Source organism: Lygodium microphyllum, chromosome 10 (assembly GCF_053477565.2).
Source record: "Lygodium microphyllum isolate KBCC chromosome 10, Lygodium_microphyllum_v1.1.10, whole genome shotgun sequence".
Classification (NCBI taxonomy): Eukaryota; Viridiplantae; Streptophyta; class Polypodiopsida; order Schizaeales; family Lygodiaceae; genus Lygodium; species Lygodium microphyllum.
This window is the reverse complement of record NC_141144.1, coordinates 51,815,738-51,838,453: the sequence shown is the minus strand read 5'-3', so window position 1 is coordinate 51,838,453 and position 22,716 is coordinate 51,815,738. Positions and strand designations below refer to the sequence as shown.

Here is a 22,716-nt window from a genome sequence, read left to right as displayed (position 1 = left end):
GGCCTTGCATATTAGATAGTTGGAAAGAAAGTTAGAAGACATACAAACAGAAATTGCAAAATTAAGGGCAGCAAGGATACAAAACAAGAAACGGTTTGACAGAACACATAGATTGAGACCAAGAACCATATAAGATGGGGATTGGGTATTGGTTTATAATAGCAGTTTAGACAACCAGCATAGTGCCATGTGTAAAGTTTCCAAAAGATGGTTTTGACCCTATGTGGTAAGACATGTATTTGGCAATGCTACTTATGCATTAAATGAGCTGGATGGGACAGCCATAAAACTTCCAGTAGCAGGGAAAAGAATCAAATATTTCAAGAGGTAGGAATCTACTGCCTATGAGTTGCCAGAATTGGAAGAAAATGATGGCCATGATACAGGGGATAGCCAGGAAGATATGAAAGATGAAAAAGCAAAGGCTATGGTTACAGAGGATGAGGACAACTCAGCATTTGGTGACGACTAGGATTTTGGCACATACTGGAGGATGTGCAGGTTCAGAGGGGGTGGATGTCGTGATGCTATGCAGACGCGGTGTGAAAAAGCATGGAATGCATCATCATCCGACTTCTTTATTAATCTAGAGAGTCAATGTAATCTGAGTCATTAGTACTAGTATGAGTTGCATAGATTATCCAAAAACTACTGGATTTTTTAATAATTTTAGCATATTTTTTATATTATTTATTGTAAAAATTTGAAAAAGTTAAAAAAGCTTCTAGATTAGGATGGCATGCCAAAAGCAAGTTGCTTTTTCAGCCAATTATGGGATTTTCATAAAAAAGACAGATTAACAAAATCGCGCGCGTCACGTTCACTGTTGATAGGTTGAAAACTGTAGTTTGAACTGAAAGAGGAAGAGAAAGTAATCTGGGAGATCCATGAGCAAGTGTCCTAGGGTTTTACCCCCCTTTTGGAGCCAACGGAGCAATCAGATTTGGGTTTCGAGCAGCAGAGAAGGAGCTGTAATTTTGATGCATGTTTTGTTCTACGAAGAAGCTCCATGAGATCTAATGTTTGGAGATGAAGTCTGAGTAGTGCAAGGATTCCAGGTTCTTTTAATACATATTGATTCAGTTCGCTGCGATTTGTCATTATTGTGTTTATCTCTTGTGTATTCTTTATCTTCTCTTCCATCTGCCATCTCTATTTCCTTCTACCTCTGATCCCTAGTGGATTCAACCTTTTGACGAAAGCCCTTCCGACAATACCGAGCAGGGATGAAATGTAAGGAGCTCAATTAGGAACATATAAAATGTGTGAAGAGCCCCCGCCACTCAATTAGCTACCACTAGTTTTCATTGGTGAGAGCCACTCAATGTATAGTACCTCAGTGGAGCTCTGCTTCATCCATCACCCACTCACTCTGGCTGTTGGGAGTAGCTATAGCGAGACTCTTGAAATAGAGGAGAGCTTTGGGTAGCAGTTTGTTCACACCTGGGCTGTGCATGGCGTGTCATGGCGTGTCATTAGCCTTAGAGGATGGCCATCTTTGGCGTTGCTATACTCCTCTTGCATGGCTTCACCCTCCATCCTTCCCATAGTGCCACGAGAAGCTTTTATATATTATAAGTTTTTAAAGTAAAACAACCTCTTTTTTTTTTTCGTAATAGACAACCCCTCTCTCTCTCTCTCTCTCTCTCTCTCTCTCTCTCTCTCGATATACAGAACGGGAGAACAGATATTGGTCCTTTTTGTGAAATTTTATGCTGATATTGTAACACTTGACGAATACTAAAATGCAACATCGGTTACCTCTGGACCTTGAGCCTGTGCTTCATGTCTTGCGAATCCGGTATATTTCCGGTACCTGTCCAGAATCTTCCGCACACTGAAACAGAAGAGACCTGATCTTAAGTTAGCTCAATGCATTCAGTGGCATACTGTTTCATATAAGACATCGCCCTTGTATGTTCTCACGTCAATGCATTTACCCCCAAAACGCACGTGTCCGATTTGATGTCTTACGCTAAATCGACAATAGTCACTTCAAGATTGTTGCCAAGAAAAACAATCAAGAGACTGCGACGATGATAAAATCTATAACCAATACCACTGTTTTTATCTTAGTTGTCTTTGTAAGATATCATGGAATGCAAAATATTCTTACGACCACTTTCTTTTTTTATGATGTTACATAAAATGGCATGATTAGATTTGCTCATATCACATGTGACTATTATTACACAAAATGGAACCCAACATTAAGTGTGTGTGTTGTACAAAGCCCAAAATAGACATAGAACAAGTTGGCCATTGCATGTTCCGAAAAGCACAATCATCGAGATTGCAACCAAATGAACACTACCCATGATAAAATGATCCAAATTAAAGCCAACGAGAACTATAAGTTGTAACTAGCTTTAAAAGTCAGGGTTGCTTTATCCCTTCTCTTAAGCTTTCAACAAGTTTTCATAGAGGCAACTAGCAAATATCTCTTTCTTTCTTTCAAACCCTAGCTCTTAGACAATCTAGAACTCTTCAAAAAGCTTCTACACTTTATTTTCTATAGATCAACAACCATTCTCATGAGCTTCCAACCTGTCTAGCATAGCAAAACAGCCCTAAAAGTTATTACATGTTTATTAGTCTGGATTTAGCATTAATCCTTATCATCTTGCTCTTAATCATCATTAGTAGAATGCTTGTTCTAGTCTTTTGTCAAACTAAAAGTGTCAAGATTTATCAACAACTTAATATTCTTTCTCTCTTTCGTAAGCTCCTGAAACCTTAGCTATGGCAGTCATGTAAGCTTGGCTATAAGCTTTGAATCTCTAGTGATTTCTTGAGTGGAATAGCTCATTTCAACCCCGTCATTCATCTTGAGCAAGTATTCTTGAAGAAATTGAAGACATTGGAGTAAGATTCACAAGATTGCAACAATGGAGTCTTGCATGGAATCAAGATTTGGGGCGAATTGACATAATGCTTCAATTCCTTGTCTTTAGTGCTTCGAGTTTTCTTCAAGGCTATCAAGGAGTGAAGATTGATCATCTTTCAAGCTATAATGGCTACTAGGAAGCATTATAAGCATTTGGAGCATTGAAGCCTTCATCACTTTCTTTAAAGGGGTGGAATTTATTAAAGCTATAAAGAAAAAGCTAGAAAATCAATAGGGTCATTTATGGCTCAATGATCCTCTTGAAAATATTCCCTTACATCATTTTGTACTTAGCCCAGTGTAGCATGAGACTTATATCTAGAAAATATGCCCCACTTTTTCTGCAAGATCATTAAGTATCTCTTCATCTTCTACCTTCTTGTGTATAGCTTTAATGGCTTCCACATTTTTCTCTCTCTTTTACCTGTCCTTTTCTCACCTATTCTAGCCTTTCTTTGTCCTTTACACTCTCTTTCTCTCTCTTACTTCTATTTCCTCTCTCCTCTCAAGCATCTCACTTATACTCAAGGTAAACATATAGGATTCCCATGAAAGAGAAGAGGGTTCTAGGTCTGAGAGAGATGTGGATGATGATGAAGATGATTTGTCTACAACAACTATAAAAAAGATATGGATGAGAGAGAGAGAGAGAGAGAGAGAGAGAGAGAGAGAGAGAGAGAAACTAAGATATGATAACTAGTTATTAACCACTCTCATGTTGAATTAGAGAGAGACAAAGAGTAAGAGATAAGTTGTTATGAGTCACTCTTTTGTTGAATTTTGTAGTTATTTATATTTGTTCTTTCTTTGCAATTAGCATGTTTTATTATATTTCAAAATAATTGTATATATATAAGGTAGCTCCTTTGGGCTTAAGACTTTTGTATGTCTCATTTGAACATTGGAATTTATGAAATTTTGATGCTGATTATGAGACTTGTATTCTAAGTTCTAACTTCTAAGTATGTATGCTCTAGAAGTATCCCTCTCTAATGATGTGGCATTTTGTTTCCTCCTCAAAAATATTATTTTTTTGCATTATTTTTTTTCATTTCCCTCAATTATGATGCAAAAAGGCACGGACCACAGCTCAAGTGGCCAAAATATTTCTCAATTTTTTTTTTAGTATCATGGATTATCCAAAGTTATTCTCTCAAATCATAATGGTAGACCTTCTAATAATTTTTGGGTAGGACTCCTGAAATGTAGGGTCTAAGATGGACTTCACTTCTCTTTTGGTCTAGAAAGTAGTGGCTCGATTAAAGCAACCAGCAGTACCAATGTTATTCTACTTAGATCTTACACAATAATTTGACCAACAAATTGGATCTAATATTCTCAAAATTTTAGTATTCTTAAAATAATATCCCATAGTCTACTACTGGTATAACATCTTTTGAAATATTTTGTAGTATGAAACAATCAATACCTATGACTATCATGATTACTAATGTACTTGTAGAGCCAATGCTTTAGCAACAAACTGTATCAAGATCTTAAAAGAGATTATATAGAAAATTAAGTAATATCATATTTTATATGATACACAATTAAATGAAATGTGCATATCTATAATTTCTAAAGGCTTAGAATTAAAAAGGAAATATTCAAATTTATTCAAAAGTATCCAAAGGTTAAGTTTGCTTCAAGATATTATGGACCTTTTTATATTATATTAGAGATTACAAATGGTACCTTATGTTTGGCATTCACCTGATTGGGATATTTATAATTTATTTCACATTAGTTTATTAATATCATTTAAAGGAATTTTGTAAGGCTCAAATTGCATCATCCACCTCAGTACTTTTCTCCTCACCTTAGTACTTGTATGCATGTAGATGCCTAGAATCCACATGTGTAAAGTGACCTTAAAATGTCATATGAATTTAAATAAAAGATGGTTCATGCCCAGTGTTCCAACAATATCTCTTCATATCTATGGTTATGGAAACATGCAAAAAAAATTCAAATAGAGCTCACATAGGACCGCTTCTGTCTGATTCTTCCATTCTATACTTTTCTCTTAAAAATTAACATTGTTTCCAATAAGTTATGTGTTCAGGAATGATTTGATTGATATTTTTAGGAGAGCACTGCTATGTGAATGCTTATAATGTTTATTTTAGGTTTCATATTAGTCTTCAACATTAAATGATTAATACAATTGTAAATTAGTTCTGCAAGTTATCTAGAGAGGTAGGTTTTTGTCAAATAGATTGGTGTTTGTGGTGGTTATGGTAGACGATAACACTTTGGTGATGCCATCAGTTTGATGGGCACAATTCACATTATTTAGGCATCAGGCTTGGAAGAAATTGCTACAAGAACTAGTTGTAGGATTGTAGGATGGTAATGGCACTAAAGAAGTGCAACATGCCTTTCATGGGGCAGCATACATGTCAGAAAATTTTCCATATTTGTCAAATCCTATTTTAACAATGAGAAAATGTCATAATTTAATGGAAGCATTGGCAAGACAATAGCTCCTACAGTGGCGAATAATAGAGGAGAAGCAAGAGGATTAGATATGCTAGATCAAGAACAATTCACAGATGAAAGGTTTAATTATGAGAATGTGGATACCTTTGTAGGTGCTCAATAGTATATGATTCTCTTGCTACATCTATAGAATCCCCTCCAACTACTCCAAGCCTACCAAGTTTGTCCGATAATGAGAAATCAATACTATCTCCTAAAGATCAAGATGCTTCTCCTAGATAGATACTTGAAAGATTGTAACATATAGTATTTGGGAAAGAGATCTCAAAAGTTTAACCCTTTACTACCTATGAGGAAGCTTAAAAAGTAAAATATAATGAATCCAAATTAGCTTGTTAATGCAAACATGAGAGATTCTAAGTTTTTAGAAAAAAAGAAGCAAGATCCTCACTATTGTGTGGCTCAGTTTGAGACACGATGGACACATCAAGAGGGTTTAGTTAGATATATGGAGAGCAAGTTAAGAAGCAATAGTTTGCAAAAACTTTGCAAGGAAAATCCATGGACTAGTTTAGCAATTATGACATGGCAATATTTATCACATATGATACATTAAATATTGCACTTTTTAGACAGGATTTTGGTAGGATAAAACTCCTAGAACATCTTGAGAATGATTAAGAAGATCTAGCAAAAGAATGTCATGGTTGAAGATTATGCTCAAAAGTTCAAGAACCTAATTAATAGGTTGGATGTTGCAAATGGACCATAAGTAGAGATTCAAATTACTTATTTTATTAAGGGTTCAAGAGGTAAAATCAAGTATCCAATTTGTTAATGTGGAGATTGGTTAGAATGATCTATTGGATACCATGACAAGAGTTGCTATGAGGGTGGAAAGAAGACTTGGTGCTTCTCGACCAAAGACTCATAAATATGCACTACAAGGGAATGGGCAATTAGTGAGGCCCATTTGTGATGAAAAATATTGGTGTCACATTTTACATTGCTAATTTGTATTAGCAACTAATACAAATTAGCAACACTATTTACGATGCCAATAACGACAATGTTTTGAGAAAAAAAGCATTGAAAACCTAAGTGTGGCATTTCTATAAACCATTTGTGAAAGAGAATGCAAGAGAGAGTAGGAAAGCTCAAAGCTTTGAGAGGAAGAGGGAGAGGAAAAGAGAGAGAGAAAGAGGAAGAGCTTATCACTTCCTCTACCACCACCATCTTCATACTCTATCGTGCCACTGTGCAGACAGTGTGAAAAACTCTAGAGTGCATTGTCATTTGTCTTTCTTATTGATCTAGAGAGTCAATGGCATATTAGTCATTAGTGTTCCTGTCTATAGTATGCATGGCTCAAAAATATTAGATTTTTGGACAATTTTAGCCTATGTTTAATATTTTGGATATTATTTCTTGTAAATATCCTCGAAAGCTATAGAAAACTTCTAGAATAGAGTGACATGCAAAAAGCAAGTTGCGTTTAGCTAGTTTTGGGAAAGCTCATAAAAAAAGGAAGGACTTGCAAAATCACGTGATGCGTGATCGCAGTTTACAGGCAGCAAACATCACTCCAAACTAGGAGAAGAAGGAGTAAGTCAGAAGAATTTATACCAGGTGTCCTGGCATTTAACACCCATTTGAGAGACAACAAGACCATTAGATTTTTGATCTAAGAAATAGAGAAGAAGCTAATGTTTGATGCACATTTTTTATCTACCACGGAGCTCTAGGAGATCTAATGCTTGGAGATTGCCTCTGAGTAGTACCAAATAAGTAATTTGTTTATCTTCTTAAGTTCCAGCAATACATAGTTATTTGATTCATTATTCTTTGTCTTTATCTTTTGTACCTCTTGTCTATTCTTTTCTTCTCTTCTATCTCCTATTCTCTACTTCCTTCTATCTCTGATCCTCAGTGGTTACGACCTTTTGACTAAAACCCCTCCAACATTGGTGAATCTGACATGAAAGGTCATTAGAAGGAAAGGCAAGATGGGAGAACCTTCAAGCACAATTTCTAGTGACATTTTTGAGTAGTTAGTGCAGAATATGAACATGCTTATGCAGGTACAACAACAACGACAGGTGAAGCAAGCTTCTGCTCAAACATAAACTATTGTGATGAATGCTCCGCAAGCAGTAGAGCATGAGATGAAGTTGTTTAATGGCAAGAATGTATCTGCATATTTGCATACCTATGCTAAAAAAATGGAATCCTTTGGGGTGGCTCAACTTGTATGGATCCAATATTTTATATAGATCACTGCACATGAATTGAAAGCCCAAGTTACTGAATTATACATGTAGGATGCTGACTGGGTAGCTTTCAAGAAGACACTCAGGGTAGAATTTTACATTAAAGACACTAGTTTGATTACCCGCAAGACTTTCCAAGAGTGGGTTTTATAACTCAATAAGGGTCTTGTGACTACATAGTTATTAAAAGAATTTGAAAGTCAGTTTGAGTAGTTAGATCTTGCAGAACAACAAGCTTTTGCAAGTCAGAAAATTTAATTTTTTCTACAAGCAGTAGATTCTGAGCTTCAAGAGAAGCTTGATGATTTGTTGGAGGATCAGACTATAGAGATAGGGCTTAAAATAGAGTGGAGGCATGTTAAGGAAGCTATTACTGCACTGGTGAAAAAGCATAGAAGAAGAGAAAGATTGCATGTATCTTGTTTGCTCACTATTACAGGCAAAATAGTTGATGTATCTTGTAAGCCACCCACTTCTATGGCTAACCTTATGGCTGCACATGTTAGGGAAGATGTATTAGATAAATTAGTCAAAGGCATGCAAGATCTTCAATTGAAGGTTGCAAAATTGGATGAGAAAGGACAAGAGGAAAGGGGAGGAGCATCAATCCCTAAACTAAGGAAAAGTTGTACGTGGTATGATTGTTTGCAGCATGAAAGAAAGGAATGTGCTACTTACCAGGAGGCCTTGGCATTATAGCTCACCTTTTGAAAAGATGGCAAGATCTATGTACAAGAAATGGGATTTCCTCTTTCTTTGAATTTTTAAAAGGGAGGTATGCAACAATTGTTGGAAGACTTGGCTATCCAAAATACTTATGCAGTTGTATATGCTTCTATTTTTGGTCTGTAGTTGGATAGAATGCATAGCCAAGTGATGGTTAGTCTGAAGGCTACCATACAAACACATGCTTTGCATGCACTTGAAAAGAGGAAAGTTACTAATAGTGTAATGTTTCATGTAGGGAAAGACATTCATGAGATAACTGGATGGGAATCACTAGTAGATGTATATTCAGTGTATGTATAATTAGCAAAGGTGCGAAACACATATGTACTTGTGAAAGAGAAACAAAAGAGAGATGAAGATAATGTAGGGACATCTAAGAGAGTGACAAAAAGAAGTATGGATCAGCCTAAAACTACAAATCAGCCAGCTCCCGAGCATGTTATGGAAGAGGTCAACCATGAGCAAAAACATGATAGCAAACAAGATGGCAAAAAGAAGGGTAAGCAACCAAGATATAAGCTATAGTCCAAGATTGAGATAGCCACATATCTTAAGAAGGTTCTTGAAGAACATATTTTAAATAGTCGAGTGGAATTCACCTTGGGAGAGGTGCTTGGCATCACCAAGTGGGAATTTCATGATGAAATCATTGACATAATTAAGAGAAAGTGTGAGTTTCTTGGTGATACCACTAGTGCATTACTCCAATTCGAAGAGGAATTGGTTTATTGGGTATTCGGGTTGAATATGAGTATGATGTAAGTGCTAGTTTATCTATGCAAGATGCTAGCAATCAATGGATAGCATGTGGAAAAGAAAAGAAAGTGGTTGAAAATGAATTGTCTTATAGCAATATGCATGGTGGAGTAATGTAGATGCAACAATATGGGGAAGAGATTCCATGATTTATTCCTTGAAGTCATTACACAAGAAATCACTTGGCCATGGCTACCATTTAAATGGTAGTTAAAATAGGGAGGCGTGAAACTACTTGTGTTGCTTTACTTGACCACGAGTCCAAGATTAATGTCATTGAGCAAGGATTGTATGAGAATGGTGCATGACCTGTGGACACTGATCATGGTTGGCATCATATATTTACATGCACCACATTGTATCATATCTTGGTTGGATGCACACCACCTGTGTTTACGAGTGATGACCTACGTTGAGAGTGCAAGGTATACTAAGATGTATGGTTAGAGATTCGGTTCTTTGGGGTATATTCAGTGAAGTTTATCCATTATCAATAAAAAAAGTGGAGTTCATTTTGAATGTGTTCTATGTATTTACAATGCATCTTGGGGCCAATCCCTGAGGTGTAGGAGAGCCGTAGTGGAACCGTGGTGATAAACCAAGGGGTGCTCCCTTTGTGTGTACTTAGAAGGTGTAAAACACCAATATGTTTAGGGACTTCCTCTGAGGAGTGTGGGAAAGGATATCAATTGGACTAAAAATCATACAAACACAAAATTTTTATATTAGAGGTTAGACGAGGATATCCCTTAAATGCTCCTGGCCGCTAGGCCATATGAGGTGGTTTGAGGTGAGTAGTAGAGACTGAGCTAGTGCCCTAGAGCTAGTGTCAGGCCCATTTAAGGTCTTGAGAGGGTACAATTGTCGGGAGCCGCTACTAAATAGCGGTTTTTGAATCTCAGTCAATAGGGATAAGTTTATTAGTGTATGCCAAAAGGTAGTGAGATAGATTTAAAATACCATTTTAGAAGTAAGAAAGAGCTGAATGGGCTAGACGACGAGTGAAAATTATTAGAAGATATTCTCGGCAAAGGAGTGGTCCAATATCCCTACAAGGGAGGGATCTTAGCAAGTGTAGTTCAATACATAGTCTATGTTAGGAGGGGGGAAATTTTGGTACTTTTCCCCTTCCAATGAGTCAGTCCACTTCAAGTGGAGTAATAGTTTAGCGAATCTGGTTGTTACTATGGCGCAACCCATTGCAATCCTAGCAGGAACACCAACCTTGACAGCCTTAGGGTTTCCTCTATCCATTTTTAATAGGTTAGCAAAGGAAGATGCAAAACTTCATATTAATGAATTCCAAAAGTTAATGTTTAACTATCGAATTCAAGATGAAGGACACTTGATGACGCTCTTTAATATGAATCTGAAAGGATGAGCTACAATATGATATCATAGCCTAGAAGTTAGAACCATAACTATGATTGACTTCTTCTTTGTGGCCTTTCAAAGAGAGTTCACCCTTGAAAGGGAAAGCTAGTATTGGCTATCTGTCCTCAATGTAACACATCAAGAGCCTCACAAGAATGTTCATGGGTATGACAAGAAACTAAAGGAAGTATTATGTAAGTTGCAAACCTATATTCCTATTCCATCTGCTACCCAATTGCAATGCTATTTGAATGAGCTAGACTTTAACATTAAAGTGTAGTTGAGCAATGTTTCTCTTGCCGATATCGATACAGCCATTACAAGAGCAGAGGAGGTAGAATTGCGATAACAAGTGGCTTATACCTCTAAGACAAACTAGAATTTGAGTCTAAGTATTGGAAATACTTTAGCATTGAAAAATGGAGGTCAAGGGATGCCCATGAGTACTCCCAATGGGAGAGGAAGTATGATTCAAAATGTGCCCATCTTGCTAGCTCCTCCCAATGTGACCATCTCTATGGCTAGACAAATGCCTCCACCAAATGTTGGAGGCCAAACATTAAATCCTAATGTTGTTTTAGGGAGTCAGCAGCCAATCCCTACTCAAGTGATTAGACTAATGGAATGATAGTTAGGCAATTGCAACTATGAGTCAAGTGCCTCGAATGTCCTGGGCAAAGTTAAAGATATGATGAAGCATTATACTGTCATGATCAATGAACAATATAGATAAATAGTTGTTGATGTCAATTTTCTTAAGAAGCAACTAAATTTGATAGGGACTGAGATGCTCTGAAGAGGGTGCCCCCTTAAGATTCAATTGTAAGTGGTGTGGTAGCCAAAATTTCCTTAGAAATTGTCCAAATGTTAAATGTGGCATATGCGAAATGTTCGGCCACTTAGCTAGTACATGTTCAAGCAAGATTAGCTCTCTCTAGAGCAAGGAAGTAAACATTCATGTCTAGTTAATCATCAAGTGCAAGGAAATAATCTCCAGCAAGATGAGGGACCAAAACAAATACTACAAAGGAGGAAAGCTATGGTAGAGTAGGTGCCCAGTGGTAGTGGAGTTAGTCTTATAGAAGTTGTTTGTGTCAATGGCACTTAAACTTCTTATCTACGGGTCATTACGAGAGGTTAAAAGGTTAAAGAAGTTGACAAAGACAAGGTAAAACATGTCGAGGGAAACCATAAGAAAGATGATAAGGGGATGCAAGTCCTTAATCCCAATATAGAAGGCACACCTCTAAAGGCTGTAGATGGCAAAGCTAGCCCCAAGAAGAATAAGAAGTTACAAAAGAGAAAAGCAAAAGACAAGAAAGAGGAACCAAAACTAGTTCAAAGAACAAAGGAGAGAATGGTCTATTGAGAAAAGAGAGCTCTTGCTAGCTATCATGAGTTTGATTTAGTGAGTTCTCTTTGCAGAGTTAATATGGATGCAAACCTCTTGCATTTGATTAAGTTGTCTCCAGGAGTGCACAAAGAATTTAAAAATAATCTTCACACTAGGTATATCATTGAGCCCTTAGGAATAGCACGAGTAGGAGATGATTGATTTGAACATGTTGAAAAGCATTGTTTGAGGGTAGGAGCATACTTTGATGGAATATTAGTGGATCATACTATTGTGGGCATAGGATTCTCTGTCAACATTACGAGTTCAAAATTGATGAGAGTTTGACAACCTGAAGGTTGCAATACTAAAGCCCATGTGACTATTGCCAATGTGGAATGCATTCTAGACTTTAGGGTCATTACCTTCACAAGGTGGCCTGGTTATTAAGTATTGCTAGGCAGACCATCGATCTTAAAAGCAGACTATCAGGTTGAATTACTTACTAGGACCGATTGATCTTTCATAGAGGTGCTAGACATGTAGTAGTAGATGCTTACCCTGAATCTCCTTAAAGTGTGAGAGTTCCTTTATCCTCATAAGAGTTTGATACATTAGATGCTCCATCTGCTAGTGAAACGTCATCAAGTGATGAATCCAATGTGAGGTCCACTACAGAGGATATTCACCAAGTAACTTGGAATGAGCCAATAGAGGCTCAAGAGAGGATAAGAGATGCTAAGGTAATTGAGCTAGATCTTGGGACGTTGAGTGATTCTGGACCAATCAAATTGGGTCCATGCTCAGTTTGGAAGAAAGAGATGACTATGTATCCTTGATTAAGGAATTTCTTGATATCTTTGCTTAGAGTTATGATGAGCTAAGAGGCATTCCTCCCAACCTGGTTGTTCATATTATTCCTCTAAAGAAGGTTGCTGCCTTGTCAACAAAAAGTATGGTGTATACCTTTCAAATTAAGAGATGGGATATTTGAAGAATTGGCAAAACTATGAAAAGATGGCTTGATATTTTCGGTACAGTACACAGAGTGGTGTTCACTAATGGTTATCAAGAAGAAGAAGAACAATTAGATCTAGGTTTGTGTAGACTTTAGAGGGATTAATAAGCAAATGGTTAAGGATTACTATTCATTGCCAATTATTGATCAAATTTTAGATCAATTAGTGGGTAGAAAAATCTATTTGTTTATAGATTGCTTTCCTAGATACAAGCAAATGGCTATTTATCATTGTCTTTGGTACCTTTGCATATCATATGATGGCCTTTGGGTTATGCAATGTGCCTGGTTCTTGGCAATATAGAGCTGATAGGACTTTTGGTGACAACTCCCTTGAGGAATTAAAAGTCTTTATCGATGATCTGGGAGTAGCCACCACAAGGGAAAGACAATTGATCATTTTAAGGAAATGATTTGAGCGTTGTAAATGGTTCTACATTGCTCTTAATCCACGAAAGTGTGTCTTTGGAGTGCCCTGTGGGTTGTTATTGGGACATGTGGTTAGTTTGGTTGGTATTGCGATTAACCCTGAAAAGATAAAGGTTATAGTCGCTATAAGCCTACAACGTACACCAAAAGAGGTACACAACTTTTTGTTATTAGTGAGATATTATTGAAGATTTATCAATGCACTAGAAGAAAGAGCGTTGCCATTGATGAACCTTCTTTCGTTTAACTGTTTGTTTTAGTGGAATGAAGTGTGTCCAAGTATCCTTCGAGGATGTGAAGCAAGAACTAGTGAAAGCACCAATCCTAAAAGCATCCAGAAGAGGTGAGGTTTTCTATAAATTTTTAGCAGCAATAATGCATAGTATTAGTTAGCCCCAATTTGGGAAGAGAAATGGTATCATCCAATTGCCTTTGCTAGCAAAAAATTGGAGATATTTGAAGTCAAATATACTTATATGGAGAAAATATGCCTTGGAATGGTTTTCACCACAAAGAAATTCAGGCATTATATTCTCTATGAGAAAGTAGTATTTTTAATTAAGGCAAAGAAACTTAGACTGTTAATGAATAAGTTGTAGCTGCCTTATGGTTTATCAAAGTGGTTAATCACTTTACAAGAGTTTATTGACTATGAGATTAAGAGTAAACCACCAAAGATGTAGGGTATTATGGAATGCGTTGTGGATTTTGGGGAGCCGAAGGAAATTCTTGTTGAAGGAAGTGATATTGAAGGTCTATTTAAAATCCATACAGTTCCATTCATTCCTGATATGTGGCTATAACACATTATTTATATACAAGAGGATTTGGGACTACTCTATCAAAGTTTGAAAATAGAAAGATTAAGCAACAAGCACTATGGTTCTTAATTATAGTGGGTGTCTTGTATCGAAGAGGTGTAGATGACATTCATGTGCTGTTGTGTAGTACCTCATGAGGTACCATTCATTCTTGAGGAATGCCATGATTCAAGATGTGGAGGACACTTTGTTGGATGCTTTCTGCCTAGAAAGATCTTCATGCCACATATTGGTGGGCATCGATTTCATAGGATGCTTTTAGTTATGTTAAGCGTTGTGACATTTGTGAAAGATAAGATTTCAAGGAGAATCGTAAGCCACCTCTAAACCCTATTTTAGTAACATTACCCTTAGGGCTTTTTCCCCCTCCTCAAAACTTTTTCCCCCTCCTCAAAACTTTCCCCTTGAACCTCTATACGCCCTTTTTCCCCCAAAATATTTTACCTTAAGCCCTTCATCTGACCCCTCGAATTTCCCCTAAGGGCTCCCTTAGGCCCTTTTTATACCCCTTTGTTTACCCCCTTACAAAAAGAAGATAGGGTGTTAAGGGTCTTTTGACACTTTTCTTTCCCCATACAAAAGCTCTTGTAAGGGTTTTTACACCTTTTATTTCCCGTTCTTGTGAGCCTTTAAAAGGGCATTAAGCCTTTTCCATGGCTTTAATGGGCCTTATTCGCGAAAGATCTTGAAACATCCCTTTTTTTTGAAATCCCTACTTCAAGGAGCAAGCCTTCCAAAACCGTTTCTGACGGATGGTGCAAGTTATCGAAAATGGAGCTACGGTGGAATTTCAAAAAGGAGTTGCAAAGCTGCATCCATGACGGAAAGGCTGCATTCGCGATGCCTCCTAAAAAAGCGCAAGGCGCAACCGCAGGAGGATCGTTTCTTAGCATCCACGTGGACATCTCACCCCAAGTCCAGGTTTTCATTCCTAATTTTTATTTGGTATTGTTATAATCATGCGAGGATAATTGTTGGAAATAAGGATGCATTTTTCGTCTTAAATGCTTTAGAAAATTGTTATGCATTTAGTCCATATTTACAAAAATGGAATTAAAATAGTGTACTTCGTTTAACATGGAAGTATAAACTGCATGTCACATTATTAAGCCATATCTTCTTCGTAATGAATCATCATGGGAAGTGCTAGGAATCCTTAGGAAAGTGCAAGGCATGAAATGATTCTTACGATGCATAACTCTTGGCAATTATCGTTTGTCAACGGCATAAATTATTAGTAAACGGTTACTTGTTTAGCATGAGCTTTGTTTGCAAGTTATAGGAAGATTAGTTGGAATTAACCTAACCTATGCTTGACCTTAAATCGGTAAGTTAGGGTTGAAAATCAATTAACGCGTAGACAACGAGTCATGTGTTTATGGAAATGATAACTTAATTATCTTCAAGGGTTAAACAAATTGGCATAAACCTAAACACCTAAACCCCGGAGTAGTCGTTTAGAAAGAGTAAAATTCCAAGAAATTTGCTAGGAATTAATACGTGACCTAATCGCACATATTGCAAAAATTGAAACTCCTATACCCTAAATACTTGCCCACATTCACCGAATGTAGGGACAGTGGAACATACTTGAAAAGTAATCTAGGGTTTGTCCCTAAGAATCTTACCCTAAAAAGATGGAACTTAGAACCCTAGGATTGACGATGTCAGCCTAATGTAATCAGGGACAGATTGTTTCGTGACTCCATTTTATAAGTAGAATAGTCTCATAGTTCAATGCGACAGTTGTGCAACAAGTGCGAAGTCATATGATCTTGTGATTGGATCACAAGGGAATGGCCAACTCTCGTAATAAGATTGACAGGTCCTTACGCAAGTTATCTTGTAAGAGGATGAATAATCATCCTAATATAGTATCTTTCTTGAGTAAAGACAAGTTACTTGGAAGCAAAAGACCAGCCGATAAATTGGAATAATTTATGAACTTAAGGTTTGACCAAGTCGGGTTAATAGGGTACGCCCTAACCCAGGATATAGGGGAACTTGCCAAGTCGCAAGTCATCCCGGATCGAGTGCTGGAGGCATTCAAAAGGAAGGATTCATTCCTTAACAGTTTGCCAACAAAAACGACCAATGGAAATGTTTGTGCTTGTTACAGACTTAAGAGCACTATTTGGCTTTGTTTGATCAATGAATTAAAAGATAAATGGATATCTAATACTTCAGGTTGAAGGCCTGAAGGGAGAGGCAGCTTCAGTTACCTCCGACTGCCTGCGTGACCCTAACCAAGGGGGTTGTTAACCGCGCTAGGAAGGTGGACCGAACCCGCCGCGAGAGGTCTCTCCCTTGAGCGCTGCTTGGAGGACGCTTGGGTGCCAGGGGGGCTCTGGCTATAAATCCCTTGCCTTCCGAGCCCTACACAAGATGCTAACGTGACTCAGGATTGGATCTCGAGGCCCGTATACTAGTCTACGGGCAGAATCTTGGATTGGTGATCCCTGCGGATTACTGGATAGCCTTCGGGCAGATTGTGGATAAGCCTACGGGTTGGACTTATTGTATTTCAAAGATAAATATGATAACATGTTAATAAGGAACTTGTTTGGCATTGTTTTTCTATGTCAAGTGATATGATTACGTGAAAGAACCAGTGCCTAATGGGCTAATTAAAGAAGCTGATTGTTACATGTCCAACTTAATATGTTAGGTAATTAGATAACTAAAACAACCCGAGGAAAGTGTGGAGGATGGACCATAGGTCCGTCCTACGGATGGGTGGTCCCGGTTGGTCGATAACTTTTCTCAAATCTCAATGGACAGTCAGGAAGATCGTCAAAGAACATGAATAACAAAAGCGTTGACCTAGAGTTATGATTGATCGCGATTTACGCTGTTTTAGGGGAACGGAATGAGACTATGCCTTATGGCAGAGAGGTTGAGCTTTGCATCCCTCTCGTTTCCCATTCTCCTTGAACCAAGTGCAGCGTGAATCAGCTTTGGACCTGGTGTTTCTGCGTAAAGTAGCTCGCTTGGGTCCAGTGCTAGTTGCCGTTAGGAAATGACCAATAAGCAAAACCCTAATTCAGGTCGATCCTAAGTGGGAACGGCCAGAAATACTTCCACTACGTGGCAGACGCGGAAAGTCCTAGATCACAAACCCTGTAACATTCCATGGGAGTGCCGGGAGGAGCTTTCTAGATATCCTTTCCGATGGACTGCTAAGACATGTCTTGAAGGTAACAGGTGGACACGTTATAGTTGGTATCAGAGCCAACCAACAACATAATTGTTTTGATGAAATCTTAATAAGATAAAGTAAAGAAAATGTTGCTGTCCAAACATTTCCTTACTTCCAATGCTGTCTTGCAGAACTATGAAGCATGGAACAGGTTCTTGGTATTTCGAGTCATGTTTATGACTACGATGCATTTCCCGCATTACCGACAAAGGGTTGAGATGATAAATATCCTAGAGCGAATCTATAATCCATTACCTTTGTACATGGAATGAAGATGGGTGTGTGCATCAGGAATCTACTATATAGCCACCCACCGGTTTGCTTATCTACAAACCAACCTAAAGAGGATCAAGTGGTTGGAAAACCTGAAAGTCGTGAAGCTGTTCATTTTTATGGAAGCTCACGTAAACTCAACTTTACATATTCAAGGCCGAAGGGTTGAGATGAACTCATATGTATATGAGGAAGTAACCTGTGTGATCCCCGCTGTGACAAGATTAAAGTGTTGGGGCGCCATGAGAAGAATGGGTTCCAAAGGAAAGGAGCTGGGCTTATAATTCAGGAGGTGCAGTTTAGACCAAGGGGTAACAAAACTTGGTCTTATAATGACCCGAACAGAGGAGCATTCAGACCTCAGATGAAGAGAGTTCAAGGTCAGAATCAGGAACAAAGAAAGAAAGCAAGAACTAACAATGTCAACAACTTTGTTCCTACTCAAAGCAATGGCTGAAACCTCCGTTGTTCCATTGCAACGAGCCTGGTCATTTCAAGAGGCAATGTCCCAAGCTTGGAGGAGGACATCGCCAAGTACCTTTCCAAGGAACCGGCCGTGATCAAGGAGCCGCTATCCGAGGCAGAGAAAGAATTGCTTGCGTTGCCAATAGGCAAATGTGCGAAGAAGAAGAAGAAGAAGATCCAACCATGGAAGTAGAGTTTGAAAGGGCGACAGTCCATGCCGCTCTACACAAGAAAGGCCCGAATCGCCAGTTCTCGATGATTCAGACACCGTCGGACTATCAAGGTAAAAGTTTCAAGACCTTGATTGATTGTAGCAGTACACATTCCTTTATCTCACAAGCTTGTGCAAAAAGACTAGGAATAGCCACAGTAGAAGCACCTATCTTGCTTGTCGAATTGGCAAATGGTCGTGAGGTTACTTGTACCAGGCAAACTACTAAGGTGGAATTCTTCATGGGAGGAAAGACGACTTCGGTCAAATTCAGAGTCATGAATTTAGGTATCCATGAGTGCCTACTCAGAATGGATTGGCTTAAGCCTAATGACGCCCACATTCATTGTGGAAAGGACCAAGTTTCCTTTTGGAACTCTGAAAGGGAATTAGTCACAACTCAAGGTGAGGCTGGAGTGCCAAAAATCCAATTGGCCAAAGCATCTCGCATTATAAAAGGAGTCAGAAAAGGATTACTTGTCTACTTAATTAAGCTCAATAAGTTAGATCAGAAGCAAGAGTCTAGTGAAGGACCTTCTTAGCTAAAGGAATACACGGACGTATTCCCTGAAGAGTTGACAGAACTCCCGCCTCAAAGAGAAGTTGATCATGAGATTAAGCTAGTACCAGGAGTTGCGCCAATTGCAAAGAGACCTTATAGAATGTCCATACCATAAGCAATTGAGCTGAAGGAGCAACTCAGGCAACTGTTAGAACAGGGCTACATCCATCCTAGCAGTTCACCGTGGGAAAGTCCAGTACTATTCCAGAAAAAGAAAGGTGGTATACTTCAAATATGTATTGATTACCGAGGATTGAATCAATCAACAGTCAAGAACAAGTACCCTATTCCTAGAATAGATGAGCTTCTTGATCATCTTCAGGGCGCAAAGATCTTCTCCAAGATCGACCTCAGGTCAGGTTATTATCAAATAAGGATCAAGGAAGAAGATATCCCAAAGATAGCCTTCAACACAAGAGATGGGCACTTTGAGTTCCTAGTTATGTCATTTGAGCTTATGAATACACCTGCCACTTTCAACAGCTTAATGCAGGATATCTTTAGACCATATCTTGATGACTTCGTGCTCGTCTTCTTCGATGACACTTTAGTCTATTTCAAATAGGAAGAGGATCATGAACCCCAACTTTGGATTGTCCTCGAGACAATGAGGGCACATAAGCTATATGCTAAAATGAAGAAGTGTGCATTCTTCAAACGTCAGATTGAATATTTAGGATTCATAGTATCAGCGGAAGGAATCTCAGTGGACCCAGCCAAGGTCAAAGATGTGCTAGAATGGCCAATACCAACATTCGTCAAAGAAATACATAGCTTTCTTGGATTGACAGGATGGTATAGGGTCTTCATAAAAAACTATGCCTTGATTGCCGCACCTCTGACGGACTTACTGAAGAAGAAAACGTCCATTGCATGGGCAACTCTCGAACAAACTAGCTTCGACAGATTGAAGCAAAGTTTGGTATCAGCACCTATCCTAAAGCTTCCAGACCTCAGTAAGGAGTTCGAGGTAGTAACTCTTGCTAGTACACTTGTCTTGGGATGTGTGCTCATGCAAGAAGGTCACCCGGTAGCTTACTCTTCAAGGAAATTGAAGAGTCATGAGAAGAATTATACTCCCCATGACCTGGAATTGCTAGCTGTCATCCATGCTCTAAAGCTTTGGAGACACTACCTATTGGGTAACAAGTTTACGCTAGTAACTGACCGTAAGAGTCTCAAATGGATCTTTACCTAGAATGAGCTCAGCATGAGGCAACGTCGATGGATTGAAGTGCTGGAGGAATATGACTTTGAAATCAAGTATCGACTAGGGAAAGAGAATGTAGTTGCCGATTCACTCAGTTGCAAGGCATTCCTTAATTCCCTAATCTTACAGAATCCATCAACAGCTAGATTCCTAGCTACAAAAGTATCTATGCCAAACAACCCAATACTTGAGTTAGCTAGAGAGGAAGCATGCCATGATCCAGCCTACCAAACGATGCTAAGGGAGATTTCTATCAAGGATCAGAACCAAAAGCTGCGGGCTAAGTATCATGAATTCTCTATCAATGGTGGAGTTTTCTACTATAGAACGAGGCTGTGTATACCGGCAAGTCAGTCACTTAAGCAGAAGATATTGTGGGAAGCTCATGATTCCCCTTTCTCAGGACATCCTGGCTATGCCAAGATTCTCAATGAAGTTAGGAAGAGCTACCATTGGGAGAGGCTTAAAGGTGACGTTCTCAAATATGTCACCGAGTGTTTTTCTTGTCAACGTATCAAAGCCGAACATGTCAAGATGCCAGGGAAGCTGCAACCGCTTGACATTCCCCAAATGAAATGGGAATTCATCAGTGTGGATTTTGTTGTAGGCCTACCCCAAGTTCAGGGAGGATACAACTCCATCATGGTTGTGGTTGACATGCTGACTAAGGTTGCACACCTTATTCCAGTAAAGACAAACTATAAAGCCTCAGACATTGCAAGATTGTTTATCAAGGAGATATTCAAGCTACATGGGCTACCAAGAAGAATCGTTAGTGATTGTGATTCTCTCTTCACATCACACTTCTGGAGAGCCATCTTTGAAGCCATTGGAACTCAACTCTATTTTAGCACAGCTTACCATCCCCAAACGGATGGCCAAACAAAGCGAGTCAATCAAGTCATCGAGGATATGCTTAGGGCATACTGTTGTCGTGAGCCAAAAAGGTGGATTCAATACTTATCTTTGGTTGAATTTGCCTACAATGCTTCTTACCAACAAAGCATTCATATGACACATTTCCAAGCATTGTATGGTCATGACTATCGAAGTCCCCTAAACTTCTCAGATCCAACCTTGAGGGTTGAAGCTTCAAGGCAGATGTTGGAAGAGATGGATGACCAAATAAAGTCAATAAGACAGGACATCCAAGCTGCCAAGGATAGACTGAAGGCCTACGCGGATTTGAAGCATCAAGATAGAGTCTTCGAAGAAGGAGATATGATCTTCATTCGCGTACGCCCAAAGAAGAGTTCCCTATCCTTAGGAGATTGCAAGAAGCTAAGTCCAAGGTATTGTGGACCGTACAAGATCCTCAAATGCCTAGGACCTAATGCTTATAAACTGCAACTCCCTGAGTACCTAAAGGTTCACAATGTATTCCATATCAGTCTATTGAAAAAGTATATACCTAATCCTAACCATGTCCTTGATGACCAACAAGTTGTAATGCCTAGTCAAGGAGTCCTTGAACTAAGGCCTGAGAGGATCTTAGATGTTAGGGAGAGACAACTGAGATCCAGAACCTTAAGAGAATGCCTCGTCCAGTGGAAAGATTATCCCGAAGAGGATGCCACTTGGATAGATGAAAGCACTCTCAACCACCAATATCCCCAGTTTATCTCGAGATGAGGACATCTCGATTCCTCCAAGGGGGAGAGAATGTAATATCCTGAAGCCGCATGCATGTGTGAACTGCCTCAATAGAAGATAATGGAATTGGATAATTCTTTAGATAAAAGTAATTTTTCTAAAAATGATTTCCCCTCTCCTCCAGCTGACAGCCAGCTGGAGGAAGAGGGGAATAGTATGGTAGGCAAGCTCCTTGTTGGAGCTTGCCTAGGCTAATAGCCATGCCTGCCGACACGCACGGGAGGGAGGATCCCCCTCCCCTCCACTATTTAAATCGAGGGGGTGCAGGCTGAAGGGGGCGGCCGCCAGGAGATGCCGTTTGAATGCATGAGGGAGAGAAGAGAGGAGTTACTTTGATTGTGTGAGGGAGAGAAGGGAGGAGATACTCTGCGCTGGCTGCCGTGAGGTAGAAGGAAAGGAAGTGGATGTGACGCTGCCCTCGAGATGCTCCCATTTTGACGCCGTGAGACAGGGAAGAATTCGCCCTGCCTAGTGCCAGCTTGCCTCGAATAAAGCTTTTATTTTTCCCCCCACCAAAGTCTTCCTAAGGGCTCTATAAGTCCCCCTTTCCCCCCCCAAAAAGTTTTGACCTTAAAGGTCTTATTCTCCCCGTTTCTTTTAAATCCCCCTTAGGCCCCTTTTTCTTATAACCTTTGGGACTACCCCCCCTTAAAATTCCTCCCTAAGGACTCCCTTAGGGCCCTTTCCCCCTCCTCAAAATTTTCCCCTTGAAGCTCTATAAGCCCTTTTTTTCGCAAAAGATTTTACCTTAAGCCCTTCATCTGACCCCTCGAATTTTCCTAAGGGCTCCCTTAGGCCCTTTTTATACCCCTTTGTTTACCCCCTTACAAAAAGAAGATAGGGTGTTAAGGGTCTTTTGACACTTTTCTTTCCCCATACAAAATCCCTCATAAGGGTTTTTACACCTTTTATTTCCCGTTCTTGTGAGCCTTTAAAAGGGCATTAAGCCTTTTCCATGGCTTTAATGGGCCTTATTCGCGAAAGATCTTGAAACACCCCTTTTTTTTGAAATCCTGGCTTCAAGGAGCAAGCCTTCTAAAACCATTTCCGATGGACGGTGCAAGTTATCAAAAAGGGAGCTACA

At 39.0% G+C, this 22,716-nt stretch overlaps 1 protein-coding gene across 1 annotated transcript in view; it reads right to left on the bottom strand.

Annotated features, from left to right (window-relative positions):
* LOC148029993 (agamous-like MADS-box protein AGL11) overlaps positions 1-22,716 on the bottom strand; it is a 189,383-nt gene that overhangs the window by 61,402 nt on the left and 105,265 nt on the right. The window contains exon 2 of the mRNA XM_087686270.1: positions 1,762-1,837. Coding sequence (XP_087542396.1) covers positions 1,762-1,837 — 76 coding nt within the window. The remainder of the gene's footprint in view (positions 1-1,761; positions 1,838-22,716) is intronic.